At 49.8% G+C, this 24,441-nt stretch overlaps 1 protein-coding gene and 1 long non-coding RNA gene across 4 annotated transcripts; both read left to right on the forward strand.

Annotated features, from left to right (window-relative positions):
* Positions 1-511: 511 nt before the first annotated feature.
* On the forward strand, positions 512-11,693 carry LOC113459329 (uncharacterized). 3 transcript variants are annotated; one of them, XR_003380474.2, is made up of 6 exons: positions 512-1,085; positions 1,205-1,398; positions 5,089-5,195; positions 6,221-6,346; positions 8,645-8,797; positions 8,914-11,693. It is a non-coding gene; the product is annotated as an uncharacterized LOC113459329 (long non-coding RNA). The 3 variants fall into 3 exon arrangements; XR_003380472.2 differs by lacking the exon at positions 6,221-6,346 and having other exon boundaries at positions 520-1,085; XR_003380473.2 differs by lacking the exon at positions 6,221-6,346 and having other exon boundaries at positions 521-709.
* A 3,347-nt stretch (positions 11,694-15,040) lies between these two features.
* Positions 15,041-17,253, forward strand: GRIFIN (galectin-related inter-fiber protein). The gene is made up of 4 exons (XM_026793677.2): positions 15,041-15,046; positions 15,913-15,992; positions 16,083-16,245; positions 16,658-17,253. Exons 1-4 carry the CDS (start codon positions 15,041-15,043, stop codon positions 16,820-16,822), a joined length of 414 nt encoding a protein of 137 aa, XP_026649478.2. The 3' UTR covers positions 16,823-17,253.
* Positions 17,254-24,441: the final 7,188 nt, after the last annotated feature.

Consider the following 24,441-nt stretch of genomic DNA (forward strand, 5'->3'; position numbering starts at 1 on the left):
TTCTTAGCGTAGCTCACTTCTGAGGAAACTTTTTCCTTTCTTTTTCTTTTTAGTATAGTTATAATGTAATATATATATCATAAAATAATAAATCAAGCCTTCTGATCATAGAGTCAACATTCTCATCTCTCCTTTCACCTGAAAACCCCTGTGACCACGGTGACACATCCCTGCTTTGGGAATGTTTTTCCCAGGGGAACGGGAAGAGCTTTTGTGGACTTTCTCTTCCTCCCCTGATGCTCTGGTGTTTCATTTTTACCTGACTCCCCTCTGTGTCCCCTGTTTGGATAGAACTGTGTCCATCTCCTCCCACTGAGCTGATGAAAGACCCCCCCTGCACATCCCCTGATGCTCCATCACAGAGAGCCCCTATTCTGCAGAACCAGGAATCCGAGCGGCTGCTGATGCTTTCAGGCTCATCTAACGACTTCCAGAGCCTTAATTTAATTTAATTACCATCCCCTTCTTATCTTAGTCATCCTGCCTGTGTTTATAAACAAAACACTGACTCCCTGCCCCACGGCTGCAACCTGAGCGCGGCACCTCCCATCTGCACAGCCCATCGCATTCCTCTGCCGGCGCATCTGCCAGATGTCCGCAAGGAAGCCCGTGCAAGCCGCGACTGGAAAGTCGGCTCGGGGAAGATGCTGCTGCATTAAGCACTCGGCTTTCATCTCGCCCCGAGCGCCTGCTTTGCTCCGTGCCCGCGGTGAGGAATTTGGGTTGAGGTTCCGCAGCCCGGCTCTCCTGCTGCGGGTGGTGCTTCCCTCTGCTGCCGGCTCAGCCCCAGCCCTGCGCTCGGGATTTGTGTGTTCCAAGCCTGGCTGGGTGGTTTTGGGGAAAACGGGATGATGTGAACGGCCAGGGTGGTGTTTGTGAACTGCTGCGCTGTAAATGTTCAGCAGAGGACACAGAATGCCAGGGATCCTGGGAGTGCCATGGCCACAGCTGTCACAGGGGTTGCACAGCTCCAAAATGAGCCCAGAAGTGAAGGAAAAGTCACTCCCTGCTCCAACCCACTGCTCCTGGGAATGTTGGGGGTCCCTGCCCAGTCTGAGCATCTTTTCCTGTGCCATGGATGTTGGGTGAGTGATGGTGCAGCTGACTCCATCCCTACCCCGTGAACTTCAAGGCCCTGTTTTTGAGGTTCTCCCTGTTTCCTCTAAAGGATGTCTATCCTCAAAATATGTTTCTTCCCCTCCAGGGAGTTCTGACAATCTCAGACACGGCTGGAGAGAGAGATGGAAGTCTTCCAGCAGAGCTGTTGTTTGGTGTCTCTCATGACGTTGATTTTCGGTCCTTCTAGAGCCCAGAATTACTTTGATTTTCAGTTCTTCAAGAGCCCAGGTTCTTTCCAGTCTGGACAAACATTGCTGAGATAACCTGACTGTTACAAAGGTGAGTGAGCTCCTGCTAACCAAAGAGACTCTCGTAAACACCAGAACAAGGGACTTGGCTCGGATCAGGTGTAAAAACAAACTTTGGCGTTGACTTCAAAAGGCTGGGAGTTTAAAAAGCAGTTATGATGCAACCTCCTTTGTATGCAGGCAGAGATGGCAGCCCTGCAGGAGGGCGGGATGGGCCCAGGGGGGCATTTGCAGGAAATGCTGCAAGCCCAGCGTGATTCAGAGGGGGCAGGTCCAGGGAAAAAAAGCAGCCCACTCCCTGTGTTTGCCTTCTGCCATTAATGGAGCTTCTGAAGGGATGCGCCGGGAGTGGAGCTATGGGGGAGGAAAGAAAATATCTTTCTCTGTTTTCTCTCTTTGCTGCCATACTCCAGTTACCCCCTGAAATTCCCTCTGCAGCATCCCCTGGCTGGCTGCAGCCTGGCAGAAGTGCAGAGCATTTGCTTTGCAGAGATGTGGTGGGGCTGGGGTGAGCCACCAGCTTAAAGCCCTGTGCTGGGAAGAGGTCTCAACCAAAACGTAAAAATCAGCCCTTTCCCCATCACTTGGCCTCCTGACAGATTTACATCCACAGGGCAGGCTCTGTGTCTGGCCACAGTTTGTATCTGTTGGCCCAGAACACTCAAAATAATTGGTGCCTTCTTGCAGAGACAGCAGCAGTCACTTTGGGCTGCTTTGTTTGTGTGACCTGATGCTCCCACAGCACATCCCAGCTCCCAGAGGTCCCTAATTCATTTTCATGGTGGTGGGTCCAGGACAGCCACACATGCCTGGGACCAAGGGATGCCAACAGCACAGCCACAGCCAGTGGCTGACAATATCTGTCCTGAAGATGTTTGTTTATGCCCTGAAATTCAGCCTGAAGCTAAGAGAATGTCCTGGCATCTGCCATCTCAGAAGTAAAAGACATTCTGGAAAGGTTCTGATGTGTTTGGTTGGGTAAGAGCAAGCTGAAGTTTATTAGAAGGTAATTCTTCTGTTAGGCTGATGGATAAATCAGGAGGACCAGGATCCCTGGCAGTGCTGTGGGGGTTTCTGTGCTGGAGGTCAGGTCACAGCATGGATTTAGGGGAAGATTGGTTCAAATCATTGCAAACAAATCCCTTCCCAAGAACTGCAGCCTCCACATCACCCTGTGTCCTTGGATGGACATGAGCAGGGGCAGGCTGAAGCACCAGCTCATGGAAGGGAACTGAATGGGTCCCCTGCAGCACCCAGGGAGCAACACTGATGGGAGCTGACACATGGGACCACAAACAGCTTGAGGAGACCACACACAACCATCTCCATGTCCGACATCACATTCCCTGTGTGTCCCTTTGGGTAAAATAGATCAGAAAGCCCTCTAACCCTGTGGCCACAGCATTGCTGAGCACAGGAGCAGGGGCAGAGCACTCCTGCAGAGCTGTTCACTGGCAGGAAGGACACAGGGTTTTCCTATTACAGCTCAGTCATGGGACTAATAAAGGCTCTTTAATCATTGTACACACACGCACACAAAGGACACTCAGAGCTGGAGTGCAGCAGCAGCCAGCACCTGGCAAAGTCATTACTGGCCAGCTTAATTTATTTCTAATCTGATGCTAAGGAAGAGAAAAAGTTAAATGAAAGCTGCTGCTAAGAGAAGAACTTGGCCCATGTTGGAGGGAAGGCTGTGATGGAGGTGTGAGGAGTGGAGAGGGAAACGGAGGCAGAAGAGGGTGCAATACATAGACATAGATATATAGATATATAGATATAGATATAGATATAGATATAGATATAGATATAGATATAGATATAGATATAGATATTGCACCTATACCTGGTGGGATGACCTGGTGGGGTGCAGTGAGGAGCCCTCACTGTTCTGGGGTTCTGAGGGGGTGCTCAGGTGTGTGGGTAGGGTACAGCACACACCACATCCCTGTGGCTGCTTCCCTTTGCCAGGGGATGGAAATGAATATTTCAATGAAACCTAATTTCTAGGTACAAACTGCAACTGCCCTGGAGCTCTCTGACAAGGACCTTCCCAGGTATGCCTGAGCTGGACTCAAAACTGCCTGGGTTTTACTTAAAACCTGTGTCCAGACTACTGAGTTTAGTGGAAATTGGACCTGCCTGGACCCCATCTCCTCAGGCTCCCCATCTCTTTATTTCAGACATCCACCAATAAGTCTGGCTGCAATAAAACCTTATCAACCCATAAAACTCACCCTCCCAAGCACATGTTCTGGTGGCAGGATACCAGATAAGGGGTTCAAATACAGGAAACCACAGAGGGAGTTCAGCAGCAAAGGCACTCGAGGGAGGTCCTGCACAAACAATGCCCTGTCTGTGCCCTGAGCCCATCCCTGTGGCAGCAGCCCATGGGTGCTGTGGGGTGGGATGGAGATGGGGTAGGTGCCCCATGGGTCACCAGCCCTTTTAAAAGGAGCTTTGGATCCCACCAGGATTCCATCCAGGCATGCCAGGGCAAATGCAGCCAGTGCTGACAGCAGCTGCTGAGCCTGGGCTGAGCAGTGAGGTTACCGGAGGGAATCACATCTGCCACAGTCCAGTGAAAACTTTTCCCTTCCCTTGTTTTTTTAATTTTTTTTTTTGTTTTGTTTCTTCTGGAATAACACATAAAGTTCAGCAAACATTATTCACACATTTGTGAAGTCAAGGCTGGTATCCTCATGTCTGACAGCAGCTTCCTTGTGTCCTTTCTCTGAGCTTGGAAAGATCAACCCATCTGAAAGGAAAATACCTCAGTGACATGTTTACTTTTTTCACAGCTTGTTTTCTTGCCTGGATTGGAGAGCCTGAGGCCATCAGTGTTTAAATCTGGGTTTAAAACCCAGAGCCTGTTGTGGGCTGGCAGGTGGAGGCACAGCCACAGCATGCAAGAATCCCTCACCCTGAACTCCCAAATATTCTCTACAAAAGTCGAAGATTTCATTGCAGTCAGTGCAGGGGGATGGGTGTTCCACTCTCCATTTGAATTTTTCAGATGACCTTAGTGTTCATTCCAGCCCAAAGTTATACCCTTTTGTATTCATTCAGTTGATCTTATCCTATTTTTCCTGTTAGCCCAGGAAACCCTCTCCCCTCTCAATCCTGATATTTAGGGATATCATCCATCAGCCAAAACTTTTCAATATATAGTGCTAAAATAAATAACAAAAAATAATACAAATTAAACTGAGCTTCTCCACCCTGTCTGCATAAGCAACATTTCCAGGCCCTGAATCACTTCTGAGGCACTTTTCCTAGACACTCCCAGTGTGCCACCCTCCTCTTGGCAAGGGGACACCAGAGCTGGGACATGGCCCTCCCTGCTCTCACCCCATTGTCACAGCCACAGGAAATGCACCCTCCATCCTCAGCCCACCACAGCTGATGGGACACAGGCAGAGCTACTGCAGTGAAAGCACAAATCTGAGGAGCCTGGATTACCCCTGAGGCATTACAGAAACGTTTTCATAGGGGTCCACTGAAATAAGTCTCAAAGTAATGGTTCTGCCATGGCTTTTACATATTTTTGTTTCCAAGAAAGAGGTTGTCCCATCCTATAAATCGCACCTTCCCTTTTCCTAGAATCTCCTTGTGGTTGTACTAAAAAAGGCAATTCTGGCTTGTACCAAGTTGAGTGATCAGGTTTCTTTTTAGCAGCTGTCTAAAAATGCTACCAGAAGGGTTTTATTTTTTCCCTTAACAGGTAAAACCGGGGAGGCTCAAGCACCAATCACTTTGCAACCCCTCTGTGAACCCCACACATTTTCCCAGGACAGCTGCACCTCCCAGCCCCGTTTGTCCTCCCATCAGGTGAGCTCTGATTTGCATTGTTAGAATTTATTTATTTATCTGAGCAGCAGACTCCACTCCAGCCCTATTTGTACCATGGGCTGATGCCAAGTCAAACCACACAACCAAGGCTGTGGCATTGACAAGATCCTCTTTATCAGTCCAATGGAGAAATGGAGATGTTAGCAGAGGTCTATTTTCATCATTTTCTGGGCTTGGCACCAGTTACACCCCTCTTTTAATTAACTACATGTTGCTTTGTATTCAAAGCCATCTCAGTATTCCAGCAGTGAGGGATGCCAAGCTGGCAGCCTCCAAATAACCCAAGGGGCCTCGTTGCCCTTTACAAAATGCTGGCTTCTTCTTGGAGCTCCTCCCACAGCCTGAATTTAGGAGCAGGGTTTGGGACTCCAGGGTTTGGGACACCAGGGTTTGGGACGCCAGGGTTTGGAACACCAGGACACCCAGGGTTTGAGACTCCAGGGTTTGGAACACCAGGGTTTGGAACACCAGAACACCCAGGGTTTGGGACACCAGGGTTTGGGACGCCAGGGTTTGGGACACCAGGGTTGGAACACCAGAACACCCAGGGTTTGGAACACCAGGACACCCAGGGTTTGGAACACCAGGGTTTGGGACTCCTGGGTGTGGGACACCAGGACACCCAGAGTTTGGAACACCAGGGTTTGGAACGCCAGGGTTTGGGACACCAGGGTTTGGGACTCCAGGGTGTGGGACACCAGGATACCCAGGCTGCCCTGCAGAGCCCCATCCCTGTGCTGATCCAGAGGCACGTGGTGGTGTGTGGGGGGGGTCTCAGTGTCCTTCCCAGCTGTTTTCCTTTGTGAGTGGGGTGAGGATTTGAACTCAGCCCGTCCCAGCGTGGCTCCCAAGCATTAATCTAACAGGGTGCCTCTGTTTCCATGACCCTGTTTCCACCCTCAGCATTATGCTCCACTCCAGCTCCATGAGCTGTTCCAGATGTTTTGGAAAACCCCTTGCAGTTGGGTAAAAGCTCCAGAAAACAAGATAATTTCTCCCATCAGAGAGATCTGAGGGAGGAGGAGGAGTAGCAGCAGAGGATGTGAGGAGCAGAGTCATGGCTGGATAACATCTCCCCAGGCTACCATCCACATCAAGCACAAACCAGCATTGATGAAGTGCTGAGGCAGGTCAGAGCTACCACAGATCTCTCTTGGAGATGAAGGCCAAACCCCTGCAGTCCTTGTCCTATTCCATCAGTGGGAGTTTTGCCCCTGGCTGCAGCAAATGGCATTTCTCTCTGAGCCTGAGGGGTTGGAGACACCACCAGCCATGGCAGGAGCAGGGAAGATGGGTACAGCACATTCTGGAGCTGCAGCTCTGTCCTCAGCTCCTCAGCGTGCCTTGGCTTCTCCTGAGCTGCTACTGAGATGCAGATGGGATTCAACCCCAATTCCCAGAGCTGCTCTGTGAGCAGGAAAACTGCAGCCAAAGTGTGGGTGGGTCTGGGTGGAGCCTTCTGTGGATTAAACCCCTTGCTGGACCCCTCCATCCCCCACACTGTGCTCTTCCTGCCAGTTTGTGTCCCCTCCTCTTGCTGAATCCTCGCACTAACAAATGTTTCATTCACAAAGCATCCCTTCACCTCCCGTGCTGAAATTCTCACGCTCTACTTACTCCCATCCATAACTATATAGACTCAAATTACATATAAAGCCAGCACCAGAAATAGAGAGGGACTGAATCAACAGCCTGGATTCAGCCTCCACCCAAGCCAGGAGCTGGCTGCAAGCTGGACCTGCCTCCAGACTTTGTGGCTGGAGCCCATCTGCAAGTCTGAAAGCCAAAATGAAAATAGAGAAGAAACCAAGCAACATGGCATCTCCTGGTCTTGACCACAGGCTCCCTAGGGGGAAGGGCCTGTTTGTTTGTCTGTAGAACAATTTCACTGTCTGTGAATGAGTCTTGCAGCAGGAAGGGGCAGAGAGAAGCAGAGCTCTCAAGGGGAAGGTGGGTTTGTGGCTCCTGCAGCCCCAGAGGAGCCAGCAGCAGGATGGGCAGCAGCAGACATGGCTGTAGGGAAGGCCATGATTCCCCCTTGTGACAGTGGTCACAGGGGTTTTCAGGTGAGGGAAGAGATGAGAATGTTGACTCCATGTTCAGAAGGCTTGATTTATTTTCTTATGATATATATATTACATTACAACTATACTCAAAGAATAGAAGAAAAGGTTTCATCAGAAGGCTAGCTAAGCTAAGAATAGAAAGGAATGATAACAAAGGTTTGTGTCTCAGAGAGTCCAAGCTAACTGGGCTGAGATTGGCCATTAATTATAAACATCCAACATGGGCCAATCCCAGATGCAGCTGTTGCATTCCACAGCAGCAGATAACCATTGTTTACATTTTGTTCCTGAGGCCTCTCAGCTTCTCAGGAGGAAAAATCCTAAGAAAGGATTTTTCATGAAAAGATGTCTGTGACACCCCCTCTTCATTCCTCAGCACTTCTGTGAGCCCCAAAATCTCCAAAAAATGTGGTGCCATTGGTTACCACCTCCTTGGCTCCTGCCTGGTGTGACAGCAAGGCAGCTGCTCCTGGGCAGTGGCTGGGGAGAGGATGGAGGGAAACAGGCAAAGGAGAGAGGCAAAGGCAGCTCCTGGCCCCTGGGCAGGGCAGGGGCTTGGGGGGCTCGTGGTGTCCTTTCCAGTCCCACCCTCACCCTGGGACCTGGGAGCTGCCACTCAGCTTCTGCTGTGTCTCTCACTTTGAGCTGTCCCTGTCACATCAGGAAACAAATGCATTTGGTTCCCCAAACGGGAGAGGGTTTTTTTGTCACCGTCGTCATTTTTCTAGTTTCGCTCTTTGTTAGCAGCTCTTCCTCTTCCTCCCTGCTCTCCAAAATAGCAAAAAGCTGCATCCTCCTCCCCCAGCTGCCTCTTGGAGGTTGCTGCAACAGCCAGCACTTCTGCTCAGCCAGCAGCAGCAAAGGTCAGAGCCCTTTGGAGGGGACCAGTGCTCCCAGCCCAAGGGTTTGCTGGCTGGGTGGCCTGAGGCAGGTATGTGTGGGGTCCTGCTGGTACCTTTGGATGTGTGCCACACCCTGCCGGGCTGAAAATGTCCTCCCTGTGTCATTCCACCTTCTCCCAGAGCCTGGGATGGGGAGTGGACCCTACATCCCTTCTGCTGCTGTCACTGTCCCTCTCTTGCAGGGCAGTGATGAACTGGTGCCTCACTGCCACAGGACCAAGAGAAGGAAGCAGTAGTGGTGCAAGGAGTGTCAAATACTCAGACGAGGAGGGAGGACATGCTCAGGCTCCCAGAGCTGCAAGCCTCTCACTCCCTAACCCTTTTCATGACCAAACCCAGAGTTCCTCCCCAACAAATGCCTCCAAGCCCCCTCTAAGCTCCCTGGTGTCTCCTTGGGGTGGGGTTCACACTTCTATCACAGCTCCAGAAACCCAGCATGATGCCATCTATTGTGTCCCAGCACTGACCACCACTGATCTGCCTGGAGGGAAAACTGCTCATCGTGGTTGGAGGCAGCACCATCTGTGCCACCCTGATGGATGGTGGCCCTTGGACACAACTCCTGCTGGGAAGGGGCTGAGCTGGCTCTGGCCTTGGCACAGCTTCCTCCTGGGTAAGTACTATTTGCACTTCTCTGTGCCTGGGAAAGGTCACTCAGGGCTGGGCAACTGGCTACAGGAGGCTGAGATGTTTGTGATGCTGATGGTTTCATTGTTTTCTTCTTTTTAGAGTTTCTCTGCCCCCTTTAGTGCCAGTCACCGTCTGACCCCAAACTGGACCTTCTCTAGGATGCAGCCTGTGGGACAAATGTTTTCAGGTGTGATGAGGACATGAAAAAAGGGCATGGAAAAGTTTTTATGATATCAGAATCTATGACTCCTTATGTTAATAAATCTCAATAGAAAATGGTGAAAAAGCAGGGCTACACAAATTCCAAAGCTCCCCAGGCCTGAACAATCCTCACGAAACCTGCCAATAGCCAGAAGGGCTCCAGCACACGGGAGACACCTGTGGCTGCTCCCTGAACGCCAGAGCATCCCTAAAACCTCACAGGTTGCCTCCCTCCCTCCCTCTTTCCAGTGCCCCAGGCTCTCCTCTCTCTGCACGCTCTCCAGACCCACCTGCGGGCTCAGGCTGGGCTCCAGCCCACGCGCTGCTCCCGGGCACGAGCGAGGCTTTGGGGTGTGCAGAGTGCCCTGCCTGGGCCGTGCTCAGGCCTGCTGCCACGTGGGCTCCCTGGCCAGAGGGCTGGCACGGGGCTTGCAGCAGGAGATGGCTGTGCTGCTGTTTGTGCTCGCAGCTGAGAGCAGGAGCAGAGCACACGGCCAAGCTGCAGCCCCTCCAGTGGTGTGCATCGTCCTCCCCCTCTGCTTTGGGGCAGTAAATCATTCAGCATGGAATAAGAGCTGCTCAAACTCTGAGGAAGAATGGCTCCCAGAGACAAACCTCACCTGGGAAGCCGCTGGGAAGCACTTCTGAGCTGGCAAGAGTTAGCAATGGGGAATGAAGGGGGGTTTGACAGTGCTGATGCTGCTCCTCAGGAAACAGGGACTCAACGTAAAAGTGAGCAGGGAGAGTTCATACATAACCTCCCTCCCCCTGAGGATCTGTCATTGCTGTAGCTCTGAGCCACCGTGGAGGGACAGGCAGCACACCCACACACTGACTGAGGAGCACGACGGGGCCCAGTGCCAGCTCTCCTCCTCCTCCATCAATCACCAGGAACAGGGAGACAGATGTCTCCTGAGGAGTTTGGAAGGTATCATCAAGGAGCAGGATAAATCAGGTCCCTGAATATACAACAGGGCAATTATTTACGGATCATCAAATATTGGCTCTGAAAACCCCAGGCATCAAACAGCAGCCTGTGCCAGGGGGTGTGTTCGCCTTCTGCCTGCACCTCACAGAGCTGGAGCAATGGGATCAGCACCAGCCATGACCCAAACCCAGCACTCCTTTCCAGCTGGAGTCACTGGTGAGGGCAAAGAGCCCTATTCTGACATGGTTTTACCACTTTCTCCCTGGGGAATTGAGCAGGTCAGGTTCACCAAGCCTGGCAGGATAACATACAGCAGGTATGGGTACAGACCCACTGGGATCTGCTGCCTGCAGGGATGTTGTGTTGTAGCACATGTGGCTGCCCCAAGCCAAAGAAGGAGGGGTAGGTACAACCTGATCTCAGCCACTCTCAGCCTCAGGGCTTTGACCTCTGGAAGAGCCTGGTTGAGTTTCTGGCTGGGCCTGGCCACCCCTGCCAGGAGCAGCAGCAGTGGCAGCAGCCGTGCCTGGCGGGATGCCCTTATAAGAGCAAACTCGAGCTCCCAGTCATAAACGAAACCCTTCTCTTTCATTTACTCATCTGACCTGGCAGTGCTGGGACTGATAATGCTGGTTTCCTTTTAAGCAGAGGCCAGTCATAAATAAAATAAACCAGGCATGCTTTGTGTTTGCACTCCTTGCCTTTCATCCCCGCTCCTCAAAGCCGCGGAAGGGAAGTCCTGAGCGGGGAGCAGGAGCTGGGCTGGGGACAGCAACAACTCCAGCCTTGGCCTCAGCTGCACTTTGTGGCTTCATGGCCCTGTGCAGGGGTGGGATCACCTTCCCCTTTCCACCCAAAGAGCAATGAGAGGCAGGACCTCACTTTTCAATGAGTCTCATTCACAGCACTGTCCAGGACAGAACCAGGCTCCTTTTCTTACCATCCACAAGAATAAAAGCAGAATTCCATAGCCAGCAGCTATCAGACAGCTGCTGGGGGAGAGAACATGCCCTTCCCTTCCCCAGCACCAGTGCCTGACTGTGAGGGTGATAGGACGTGCTAACAGGAGGCCAAAGAATGGAAAGTCTGACAAACACTCGTTCCCAGAAGCTGCCAGCACCGAGGCCGCCCTCGTTAGCAGGGCTGACCCCAAATGAGGGGCAGGGGGCTCAGCTGGAGCCCAGCAGCGTGTGCCAGGGTGTCAGCTTCCCCTGTTTCTCTTGCCACCTCTCAGGGTGTGATGTTTTCCTTCGGTGCTCTCTGATGGGCTGCCTGGGGATGCTTGGGCTGAGCAGCTGCAAGGGGCTCCTGCCAGAGAGCCTGGGGTCCCCTTACAGCAGGGATGAGAGCTGCAGGCTGAGCACTGACTCCTGTCAGAGCAGCAGCAGGTGCTGCATCAGACCCTTCCAGAGTTAGAGGAGAGTTAGAGTCAGAACCATGTGTGAATTTTGTTATAATTTACCTCGAGGATTTGCCTGCACTCTCCAGCCCTCTCCTGGCCAGTTCCATAAAGCACAGCAGTGTGAGATCACAGAAATAGAGAGACACCACAGTCTGTGGTGCCAAGGTTTCACTCACAAAGGTTTTATAGGTATTTTCTCTCCCATTCACAGCATCCAGCCCTGGCACAGCAGTGACATGGACAGTCTCTTGTAGACAGCAGAGCTGGAGAGAGATCCCAGGTTATTGCAGAGCCATAGATCTGGGGGAAAGGGAATGAGGGAGAGCCAGCAAAGCAACATCCCAAACCCTTCCTGGGGTCACACATTCCTAAAGCAGTGTGGCCAGAGCACAGGCTGAGCCCTGTTTGCACAGGGGACTTTTAGGAACTGCCTCAAGAAATGAAATGGCTGCAGAGGAGGTGTAAATACAGCAGATCAACAAGGCTGGAGAAGCCAGGGACAGGGACATCCACTGCCCTGCTTTGGTGCTGAAGGATGATGGACATTGGGTGTCCCAGAATCTGGCCGAGCTGCAGCTTCCCTGCTTATGGCCTGAACACATGTTGTTTTCAGCCCCTAAATCATCACTCCTTGACTCATTTCTGCTGCCTGCAAGGACTGCAGTACACAGGCTGCTCACGAGTGATGGTGGGCAGAACCAAACAGACCTTTCCTACACACAGGACAGCAGTTCTGTTTGGTTCTGCCCACCATCACTGTGAGCAGCCCTGTGTACCTGCAGTCCCTTGCAGGCAGCAGAAATGAGCAAGGAGTGATGATTTGGGGGCTGAAAACACAACATTGTGTTCAGGCCATAAGAAGGGGAAAGATGCAGCTCGGCAGATTTGGGACACCAATGTCCATCATCCTTCAGCCACCCAAGGAGGGACAGTGGGATGTCCTGTCCCTGTCCCTGTCCTTCCAGCACCGCCTGGGCACCTCGGCTGCAGCTCAAGGCTGCCTTGCACGTCCCAATGCTGCCATCTGTAGCACAGAGCTCTGCTCCCAGCACAGCAGAGCCTGCAGACACCAGGGCAGAGCTCAGCTTCACAAGGTTTGGCTTTGTGAGAGTCCAAATGGGCAAATCATGCTCTGGGACTTGGCATTTTCAGTCCCAAGAGAGGCTGTTGGCTTTTATGTCTGTTGAATTGCATTTTTAGTTGTCTGCCCAGGGCAGAGCCTGGAATAGTAGTTATCATTCTGCTTATCTGCTGGAAAAAGAAAAATTAAATAATATCCTACACTGTGGCCTATATATTAAGGGGGGCTTATTCCACAAAAGCCATGGATTGCTGTAGGACCAGCCAAGGACCATCCCATCCTCCCATGCATACAGAGATGGGGACAGTGCTTCATAGTTTTAAGACATTTACACTATGGGAAGGGGGGGCATGCACAACCATCCCTCCCTTCCCTAGCTTATGAAAACACCTCATCACTGAAATTCATTTCAGCATTGCTCATGTCTTGGTGCATTTCCATGTCAGGAAATATTGGACAAAGGCTCGCTCACCCTGCTCCCAAATCCCTGCATTGTCCCCAGCAGGGAAGGGAAATGCAGAGCCGGGGCGTGCTGAGCTAAGCACAGCAGCATCCCGGGGCACCACGAGGGGGAAACGTGGCTGGGACAGCGCTGGCATCAGCTCATTTCAGGTCAGGCTGTGACTCACAAAGAGAGAATAAAGGAAACAGGGAGAAAAAGCAATCTCTGATGGTCAGGGTGTAGCTGAACCCTGTCGGATGCACCATTCCTCCTCTGCCACCTCCCTTCTCTCGGGACCTTGAGGTGGATGTGACTGCTGGTATCTCGCTCAGCTTTGGGAGTCCCCATCCTTCCCTCATGCCTCACACACATCAGACCCTCTTGGGTTGCTGTTGTTAATTGCTGCCCCGAGATGTGCAGGATATCTCTGCTTCAGCCCGTGTAACTGAAGAACGAGTCTGGACTCTTCACTTTTCGGTCTTGAGGTTGTTTATTAATTCTTATATATAAAATTTTCTTTCTGCCCAGCGGAGATCTGCTCAGCAGGTCAGCCACAAGCATTCTGACGGCCCTGAGGTGGTATTGCCTTTTTATACTACAAACTATGTATATCATATTTACTCTTAATTCCCAATACCTATTACCTATGTTAGACAGTGCCCTTCTACTCTAAACCAATCCCAAAGTGCCAACATCACTGCAGAAAATGGAGAACAAGAAGAAGAAGAAGAAAGGTTGGACATGCCTATATTCCTCCATCTTGTCCCCATAACCCCCATACCAAAAATCCTAAAATCTACATTTCCACCCTGTGATCATTTTGTTATTACACCATTCAAACCTGTGTGACTTTTAGGTCCTCATACACAGTTGGCAACTTGCTCCAAGGGTCAAAATCAAATCCCCAGGTGTTCTGGGCAGCATGCCAAGGTCTCTGAGCCCCCCGACAGGGTCCTCGACACTCTGGACACCCGGAGGGAAGTGCTGAATTCGGACCAGACCCCTCTGGAGCACAGGGCTCCATCCTGTCCCATCACACAGCTCCTGCTCCAGCACCAGCGGGGCCGGATTAACCCGCACGCCTGATCGGGCTGCCCTGCTGGGCTCAGCGGGATTCCCGCTCCCCATCCCGGCTGTGCCCCGGCTCTGACAGCACAGCTCAGCCCCCTGGGGATGCCAATCCCCGCACACGTGGGATCCTGGCCAGCAGCATCCATAAAAACCCCTCTGTGCCCGGGCTGGGCTGTGGGGCTGGAGAGCGATGGCACTGAGGGTGAGCATGGGGACAGGGTGGGGTGACAGAGATGAGTGAGTCTGACTCCATGTTCTTAGAAGGCTAATTCATTATTTTATGTAATACTATATTATATTATGTTATATTATATTGTATCGTATCGCATCGCATCCCATTATTAGAATGCTATACTAAAACTCTACTAAAAGAGAAAGGATACAGACAGGAGGCTTAACAAGAATGATAATGACAAACTCGTGACTCCTTCTGGAGCCTTGACACAGCTGGACAGTAAGTTAAAACAATTCTCATGAAACCAATCAAACAATGACCAGTTGGTAAACAATTCATTAAGTTAAAACAATTCCCATGAAACCAATCAATGACCAGGTGGTAAACAACCTCCAGGTCACGTTCCAAAGCAGCAAACACAGGAGAAGCAATCAGATAATTTTTGTTTTCATTTCTCTCTGAGGCTTCTCAGCTTCCCAGGAAGGAAATGCTGGTGAAGGAATTTTTCCAGAAAATGTGACAGTGACAAGCATGGGAGTGACAGTGGGTAAAGGAAAGTGGAAGAGAAGGGTCAGACAGGTAAAAATATTGAATAACACAGGGGTTATTGCTCCTCTCTGTCAGTCTGGTCCAGGCTACTGCAAAAGTGAGTTTTGTGATACTCAGTAATGATCAATAGGACAGATTTTCACCTAGCAGCAGAGGGAACAGCTCTTTGCTGTGTGTGCTGTGTCTCTTGCTGAGGCTGGTGTAATGATTATAAACTAAGGGTTGAGGCAAGGTGAACCTGAGTGCTGCCAGGTGCTCTTTGAATCCAGAACTCATCAGCTCCAGCAGCTTCTGTGCCTCCCAGGGGTGAAATGTGGTTTGAGCCTTTCAGTGCCCATGTGTGGGGTCCCAAAGCTGCCCTCCTAAAGTAGCCAGGCATGCAGGTATGAGGTTGGTCATTGCTAACCGCTGCCTAAATGTCTCGGCTCCTGCCCAAAAACATGCATATCCCAAAAAAGCATTGGAAATAGAACTCATGACAGAGAAAGGAACAGGGGAGTTAAAGTCCTGAGATAAAGGAAGGGAGAAAAGCCACACAGCTGGCAGTGGAGATGTCAAGGCTGGGAAAATTCTCCTAATGTGAGCAATAAGTTTGTGAGAGGGGATGCTCAGAAATGCAAGATCATTAGAGTACTAAAAAAAAGGGGGGGGGTGAAATGGCAAGAACTTCTTATTAAAATGAGTTATTTAATAAAACTATGAATTATTCAAAAAGGAACATTTTCCAGCTCATTTTATGCAAATTTAACCTTGGAGATGGGCAGAGCACGTGGAACAGGGGCTCAGGCAGGAACTTTTGGGAAAAATCAGCCGTTTAACACTGGATGAGCTCAGGCTGGATGTCACTTTACACCTGTTCCTCTGCTTCAAAGCATCACTAAGTTTTCTACTTCAGATTTTGTATTGCTCAGGCACAGAGAGAAGCAGAACATCTTTGTGTCCTGACAACAATGAAGGCATTCAAGTTCTCCTTTTATTTTTTGCTTTCTGATCCTGCTCATCTCTTTACAAAAGACCTCGGGGACAGCAAATCCCACCTCATCAACTGGGTGTCATAGAGACTTGATTTCTTATCAGTTGAGAGTCTCTGGGATTATTTAGGAGTGGGAAAAAGACTGGGATAGAGAATGTGCTCGTGTGGGGAGGGGAGAGAAAGAAGATAACAATGAAAATGGGAGAAAGAAGTGTGAGGGCTGAGTGAGGCAGTGCATCTCTGCCACCTTTGCTGTGTTCTCGTCCTTGTCTGCAGTTTGAGGCTCTGCACCCCGAGGGGATCTGTCCTGGATGGAGCATCGTGGTCAAGGGTGAGACCAGCTCCAGTTCAGGCATGTAAGGAATGCTCTGCTCCCGGCTCCCCTGGCTCACAAGGGCCAGAAGCATCGTTCCCAGCTCTCCATCCCTTTTCTCTCACTGTCACAGGTTTGAGTTTAATTTGCTCTGTGATCCCGGGGACCAAATCGCTCTCCACTTTAACCCTCGCCTCTCCAGCTCCAGAATTGTCTGCAACTCCTTCCTCAACAGCCACTGGGGGCAGGAAGAGGTTAACAGCACCTTCCCCTTCAAAGAAAAGGAGCCCTTTCAGGTAACTCTGTCACCTCAGGTGTAACAGGAATAACCCAGCCAATACTGGGGTGCTCCCCATTGCCTTTCCTGCCAACACCATACCCAGCAACATCCCCTCTCTGGCTTTGTCTCCTGTTAGTAATCCTGTTAAAACCTGGTGATTTATACCCAGCTCTGGCACAGCCATGCAGAGCTCCAGCAGAAATCCCTGGATGCTGCATTTGTTTTCAATTTGGGCTTTGCATTGCCACCAGATTTTATCATGAAAGGAAAAACACAGTTATTCCCTCTTTTTGCCCAGAGTGGGGGTGAGCAGTGTGTGTGTCAGCTCTGGCAGGATTTGAGGTGGCTGGGCAGATCCAGCATCTCCCTGATGTGATAGAAGCAAGGTTCAGTAAGGCCACATGAGCGTAACACAGTGTCTCTTTCAGGTTGAAATCTACTCTGACCAGGACTATTTCCATGTTTTCATCAATGAAAACAAAGTCCTGCAGTACAAGCATCGGCAGAAGAATCTCTCATCCATCACCAAGCTGCAGATTCTGGATGATATTGACATTTCTTCAGTGGAAATCACCAAACGAGATCTTTACTAGAGACCACAGTTGGGGTTCTCTCACAGACCATTTCCCCTTGAGATTCTGATTCAGCCAAGGATCATTTCCTCCCCATTTCCAGGGAGATGGCCATGTGTCCGCAGAGTGGAAGGAATGGTCATTCCCATCACCCAGCCACATTGCTGACCACAGCCCAGCCCATCAAAGACCTTCTACAGCTCAGAGTGCTCAACAGAGTCTGTAGGTCTGATCATCTTTGCTGCACTTCAAAATCTGTCTTGAGCAGTCTGGACGCCTGAATGTTACCTTAGAAATTGTGTTTGCCCAAGAGTAGTGTGTGCATGAGGCCCAGTCCTCAGCTGGGCACATGGGGAATGTGGATGTTAGGGGTGGGAAGGGATGTTTCTTTCCAGGAGCCGGGGAAGAATGACACCAGATTTGCCAATAAAATCAACCAGGGTAATCCCTGCTGAGACATCCCTTCCTGGGGAGATCAATCTCATCCTTCCTTCCCTGCCACTCCAGGCACCTGGCATGAGCAAGGGCTGGAGGACACTGTTGAGGTCTGTGTGATTTTGGCTCTGGGAAAACACTGCTTTTTTTTGAGGGCTAATGCAAGGTGAAGGTCCCTGGCATGCAGAACAGTGTGATCATATTCAGCTTGCCAGGTGTTGCCAGGAATTCCCTTCACCAGCTTGGAGATGTTTGCTCAGTTCTACCCCTGCCAACTCCAGGCTCCCCAGACAGACCCCAGGGTGATGCTGTGTGTCAGAGAAGGGCAGGAACTTGAGGAGGCACATAAAGGCACATGGCTCCTCCACCACGCACCAGGAATGCAGCTAGACTCCAAACAAAAGGAACTGAGTAAATCTAGGAATTTTGATAAGCTTGGAATGAACAGAGTGCCCAGGGATATGCATGGATAGCCTCTGGCTTTTCTTTGCTTTATTGCTTTCTTTTCTCCCCCTTTTTAGTTGTCTTTAAAAACAACCCACTTATCCCTTGCACCCTCTTCTCTTTTTCAGCGTCTTCCTTGTAGCACAACATATCTGTGACTCCTTGACCAGACCACAGCAGAGTAAAAGTTGTTATTTTCACTTTGTTTTAATTACACGCATCATAAACAGCACAATGTCACAGTGTTAAATCTGAACAGAACTTATTCCAAAAATGCAATTACAGCTGCCCTCTAATCACTCCTTTGTTCCTCACATATAAGACAGAACACATTCTTGGATGGAAAAGGCAAAGATGGTCCTGCCCTGCCAGTCCTTTTCACTCAGGAGAAATCACTTAATAAGAAGTCAGCCCTGATCCATCCTTGCCTTTGGATGAGATCTCTGAAGGTTGCAGCTTTGCTCCAGCCTTTTCTCTGTGTTCTAATTTGCCATTCCCAGCACTTCCTTCTATTTACAGTTTCAAGGATTTGTGAGGAAGAGGTGGGTGTAGAAAACCACAACACATGATGCCATAAACCTGACATTCATGAACCTGTTAAGAAGTTTGCAGCGTTTTTCCAGACTGTCAAGAGCACTAATGGGAAACCATCCTGTTCTTGTAGCAAAGGGCTCATTGGGAACACAAAATGGTGCCAAATGGTACTTTTTTCCCCTCCAAAAAGAACAGAAAACATGTTTTGGAAATGGCAGGGTCTGAATGGCAAGTCAGGAAAGTTGGAGATGGTAAGACTTCCTCTGGTCTGGAATAAATCCATCACTATGGGACAAGAGATTTGACCCAAATTCTGGGTGTTATGATATAACCCAAGGCTTCAGCACACTTTGCTCTCATGGCCAAGCCTTCAGCAAAACAGGCACAAAGGCAGACAAAGCCAGGCCTGCAGGGATCTCTGTGTCATCCATCTAATAGTGCTGAGCAGCATTTGAAAGAAATTGTCCTCTCTGTTTGTGCTTTTTTTTTGGGGTGCTGATAAAGACAGATCATTTTTCATGGAGGAAAAGTGACGAAATGATTTATAAGGGTGATACTTTGTACTTATATGGCCACCAGCTGCATCCACAGCCCCTGCTGCAGAAACATCCCACGATTTCATTGTCCCCCAGGAATGACCACAGACAAAGAGGGCAAAAACGTTTCAAGTACAAATAAATAAAGAGATGCCACAAAAATCAGGCAGAGGCAGAGATTATGCCCTGACTCCTGGACACATCCTCCCCAACTCCTGCCAGCAGCTGATCTCACTCCATTGCCATCTGCACCAGGAGAGCCCAATCTCTCCTGACACATCCCCAGCCCTGCTGCTGCCTCCAGGGCTTTATCTGCTGCCTCCTCCAGCCACAACACAGCCAAGGGTGGAGGGGCAGAAGAGCAAGAGAGGTCTGGGAATCTACAGAGCCCTGCTGGAAGCAGAACTTCAGGGCTGGCTGTTTACAGATGTTTTGCAGAGTTTTATGGAGGATGAGACGTCCTCCAAGTCTGTGACCCTCATCTGTCCCGTGAGGAAAAACTCCAGAAAAAAATTAAGCCTTGCAATTACAATGGTGAATTAAACTCTCTGGAGCAGCCTGGCACACGAGGCTTGCAGGGAGGCATCATGTGCTGGCACTGAGGGGATCAAAGGGGACAAATTATTCTTTTTCCACATTTCTATCAGCTTTCCTGTTCATGACTGGGGGGAGAACTGATAAAGACAATAAATAAAGACAAGCTCCTGCCCAGGGTGTTTTGAAGGGGAAGGGGCTGCAGCACCTGTTGCATTCCACAGGAGGAGATAATTATTGTTTACATTTCATTTCTGAGGCTTCTCAGGAGAAAAGACCCTAATGAAAGCATTTTTCATAAAACATGTCTGTGACAAAGCTCTGCATCTTTGCTGTGGCCAAGTTCTGCAGAGGATCCAGCTGGAATGTTCCAGAGAGAACATTGCTGTGGGATGGGGCAGGGACTGTCCTAGTCAGGATCTGCAGACAAAGCAGCAGTTGCTGCTTGTGTGGCTCACACAGACCAGGAAGGGACACCTGGAAAAGAGAGATGTGTCTCAGGAGTCAAAGATGACAGAAGTGATGGCCTCCCATGTGGGCTCTCCCTTTCCCACCATTCTCCTCATTTGGAGTGGATCTGCAGAGCTCAGAAATGCTCTGGTTCATCCCCAGATCAACAAGGGGAAAGTCAGGCTCATAATTCCTCATGCTTGAGCTGTGCCAGAGCTCCAAGGGCCAAGGGCCCCTCTGGCAGTTTCACAGCTCTCCTGTGGAGCATCTGCTGATGCGTGAGCAGAGCTGCTCCTGGGTGTCCCTGGCAGCCCTGGCAATCCCCACACACCAGCAATTCCCTCACAGGATGGTGTTTCTGACAGGCCTGGCAATCCTCTCACACCCAACAATTCCCCCACAGGATGGCATCTCTAATTTCCCCCACTCCCCAAGGGCTGTTTTCCCAGCACAGAAATACCTGCTACAAGTGCAGACCTTATCAGCAGTGACTTTATGCACTGCATCTCTGAGTCCCTATCTAAGAGGCTGTTTATTCAACCCTTGTGGGCTGTCCAACTCCTTAAATGCTCAGCAGTCACAGGTGTTTGCTGGCAGGACTGAGGAACATGGAGAGAAAACATTCAGCCTTTTGCTGGAGAGTGTGAGGAAAATAAAACAAGAGGAAAGAAGAAGCAGCTCTGGTGGGGAAAGGGAATTTCTGAGGCCACAGGCAGCCCCAGAATGCAGCTAGAAGAGTCTCTGCAGGAAAGTAGAGGGGTGTCTCTTGCATTGCAATTAAAAAGAGATTTAGAAAGCATTCTAACTCAGCATCTCCATCCAGAGCCAGCTCAGACAGAAAAGCTCACCTCCCAGCCCTGATTTTGTATGCATGGTGGCAGGTACCAGCTCCAGACATGAAAGGCTGGAGAGGGATTATTTTCTGAAAGAAAGGCTCTGATCTAGAAGTTGAAGAATTGGAAGCTGATGGTATCACTTTATTTGGCAGCTGAGTTATTGTGCATCAATACTGCCTGAGGAAAGCGTGACAGAAATTAGCCTGATGCCCAGATTTGCTGGTCCTGCAGTCCCACAGTCTGTCCAAGACCCTCTTGCCAAGGCCAGATGCAATTTTTCATGTTATTTCTTCAAGCTATATGGACATCAGTAGCCAAATCTCTGGTTTTCGCAGAGCACAAGGCAACAGCCTGTGGAGATCTGGGTGTTTTCTCTGCACCACCCCACTATTGCAAGATTTTGGGGTTTTAAAAAGCACTTATAAAGATCCAAGTATAAAACGATCCAATATAAAAATTATAAAAAGGGAATCAAGGCACTTGCAGGAAATGAGAGCAGAAGGGAAGGAGGGAACCAGGAGGTTTTGTCTCCAGCCTGGTGCTCTCACCCTGCACCCTGGGCTGACCCTGGAGCCCCTGGGTATCTTGGGCTGGGATTTTCCATCATCCATCAGGTGCTGCCCCAAGCCTTAAAGAGCCAGCAGGCCCCATGCTGAATCCCTCCAAGTGTCACAGCCCTTTGTCTCAGTGGGGCCTGAGCAGCTCACCAGCCCGAGGAGTTTCCATCCACCTCACTCAGACACCATCACTCTCCTCTCTGTACTAACCAGCATTTTTCCAGCTTGTTGCATGCCAGAAATGATGAAAGAACCACCACCAAACCTTTCATTTTCCTCCCCTTCCTTGATACATCCCTTTTCCAAAGGCTTAACAGCTGCTGTTTGATCTGTGGCATGAAAACCTTTCTGGTTTCAGAAATGGGGAGTGAAGCTGAGATGCAGCTCTTTCACCTTGTCACCTCCTCCTCCTCTGCGGCGAGCTGCAGCCATTGTCAGCTCTCATTTCCTGCAGCTCCTCTGAGCTGTGAGCACACTCTGCAAGCAGGGGGACAGACACAGTCAGTGGTGAGAGGGCAGTGATTGTACTTCCAGTAAATTGCCTGAGCCTTTCCACATGAGTCACTGCACTCAGAGAGGTGAGGCATTAGGGAGGAAAAAAAGTTTGCAACTGATCCTGACAAGAGTTTAACAGCCCCTCGAAGCCTCTGCCTGCCTGGTTTGCTTTGGTTGTGGGGATTCCTTCGAAAAGGCTGCTGAAAATAAATAACTGCTCACAGATTATCTTATACTGTCAAAACACTGGAGAGCATTCAGAACTAGAATCACATCTCTCCCTGCTTCCCAGCTAATCCTCTCTTGAATCCAGAGAGCACAAATCCTAAGAATGTCCTCACTGCAAGTATAAAATATAGGAAAGCTGATTTTTAAACTCATAACACTTGACTGATCACTAAGCCCTTGTTGCAAACATGCTCAAGTTCTAATTCTTATTGCAGCCTGATCCCTGAGGTATCTGCTTTGTGACAGCCAGGCCAAGTGTCACCTAGGCTGAGAGTAAGTTATTTCACTCAGAAAGACAAACTCCCTCCTATTGTATTCTCTAAAATCTTTATCTCCTCTCTGATACTAGCAGATCTAGGCCCTGAGAATGTTTTTTTTCTGCAGAGCCTTTCCTTCCTGCCTCCCCGCATTTCCCCTCTGCAAGCCTCTGCAGCTGGGAAAAGGCAAAACAGTGGCAAATTTAAAGCCTTTGTCAGACTTCCCCCAGATGGCAATCAGCTGATGAAACCCAGGAAGATTTGTCATCTGAAAAGCCCTTTATTAGCCTGTTGCACCTGGGTATAGAGCACCAAGGGAGATGTATTGATATTCAAATGTGGAGCAGTGCAGGTAGAAGGAGGGAGGGAGGATTTACCAGTCCCTGCTCTCAATGCTGTCTCACCTGGCAGTACAACTCCAGTGAAAAACTGCTTGGAGTCATAACAAGGTGAAACGGAGCCCCACAAACCTGCTCAGACCACCAGATTCCCTCAATCACCAAATCTGCTTGTTTTGGGCTTTGGTTTCACTCTGGTTCTGAATATTTCTCCCCAGAGTTTTTGGTGCCTGTAATGAGCAAGAAGGTGAGAGCACTACACAGAACATGGGCATGGAGGAAATCCCACTATTGCCTCGGAGGATCCTAGGTCCCAGCTCCAGGGAAAGAAGGGCTGCATGAATGCAGGCAGTGTTAGAGGGCTGCTTTGTGTGTCAGCTGCCTCCTCTGCCAAGTCCTGGCACTCTAAACTTCTCAAAGGCTTGACCTGCTGCTCATTATCACTTCAAAATCTTCTCTGTAAACGTGTGCAGTGATTTAGGGACCACAGCACTGATTTCTCCTTAAAACACTCACTTTGTTACTCATTGCACTTCCATTCAGGATCCTCCATTTAATGAGAGAGGGTCAAGTTCACTTGGTGTGGCCCTGGGTTTAAACAAAGCTCTGCAAGAGCATCTTTAGCCCTGCATTCCCATCCTGCTACTTGCCAGAACTTCTGCAGAAACCACAAGCAAAGACATCTGAAAGACAGAATTTTCAATCACTGCAACGCCAAAATGGTGTTTCATTGTTCTTGAGCCGGTGAACATTGTATTAGACAAATTTTTCTGTGCAAAATTATCTTTTTCTTTCAGCCACTACATTTCCGGAGCACTCAATCTAAAAGGCATCCAATAAAAAGGACAGAAGATATGGAATTTGGCACATATCTGTTTATGAAAACAGACCAGTGAATATTCTCAGACATAAAAATGCACACATTCTCCATTTAAAATCCTCCAAAGGAGACTGGGGATAGTTTAAATGTTTCATTCTTTGACTGAGGGAAGACTAGTGGGAGAACAAAGATTTTCTCTCATGGAAGTAATTACAAACAACAAACATCAATTCCCAGATGTTTTTTATTTGCTTCGCTATTTTATTTTCAAATAATCTGAAGTGCACTCAGCATCTCCTTTGTATTGCCTTTGATTGTGAGCAGCTCTGGCCTCTTATCTCCTCCTGGATTGACAGCAGCATCAAAGCACTGACATCTGCCAATGTCATACGGGAATCGTGATGAGGACCCGGACCCTGGGACCACAAATAGCTCGTTTTGGCCCCAAAACGGCGGTGCCGGAGCAGCGCTGCCACGGGGACAGAGCAGTCACCAGCAGAGGGAGCGACAAAGCCAGCTCAGACATCCCAGCCCGATGGCACCGAGGATTTAGGGAGTTTTGGTGCTGGGTCAGAGATTTATATGAAAATGTCCAGGAGAAGGGCAGTTTGGTTTTTTTTTTTAATCCACTGTGAGTTAATGGTGATGCTGTTACTCTGTTCTCATGGCAAGAGAGCCAGTTTTCTGTATTTTCTGTGTTAGTCAGCATTAGAAATGCTCACACAGAACTTCCCAGCAGGATCCTGGGAGGGCTGGGGGAGTCTCCCTTAGCCCCAGGTCCTCCTGTGTCCATCGGTCCAAAGTGTGGCAGGCAGAAGGGACAAGTGGCAATGGAGGTGGGTTTAATCCAGTGTTTTCAGTGTTAACAGCACCTCCCAGCACAATCAGGTGGGAAACCATTTCACCAAGGGCCAGTGCTCACCCCGAACACCCTGAAATGTGCTCCTAGCACACCTGACACGAGCAGCACCATTGGCAATCTGTCCCAGTAGCACCAACCCAGCCCTGCTGCACTGAGACAAGCCCAAATTCTGTTTCACCTCTGTGAAGAGGGCAAAGCCCACCCACCTACCTGCTGGGCAAGCACAGGAGGGGAGAGAAGCTATATCCTCACAAGAGGCCTTCACCTCAAACTGTGCTGGCTGAGACACATCAGGCATGTTGGGATGGGCACTT

This window comes from Zonotrichia albicollis, chromosome 16, assembly GCF_047830755.1.
Source record: "Zonotrichia albicollis isolate bZonAlb1 chromosome 16, bZonAlb1.hap1, whole genome shotgun sequence".
Lineage (NCBI taxonomy): Eukaryota > Metazoa > Chordata > Aves > Passeriformes > Passerellidae > Zonotrichia > Zonotrichia albicollis.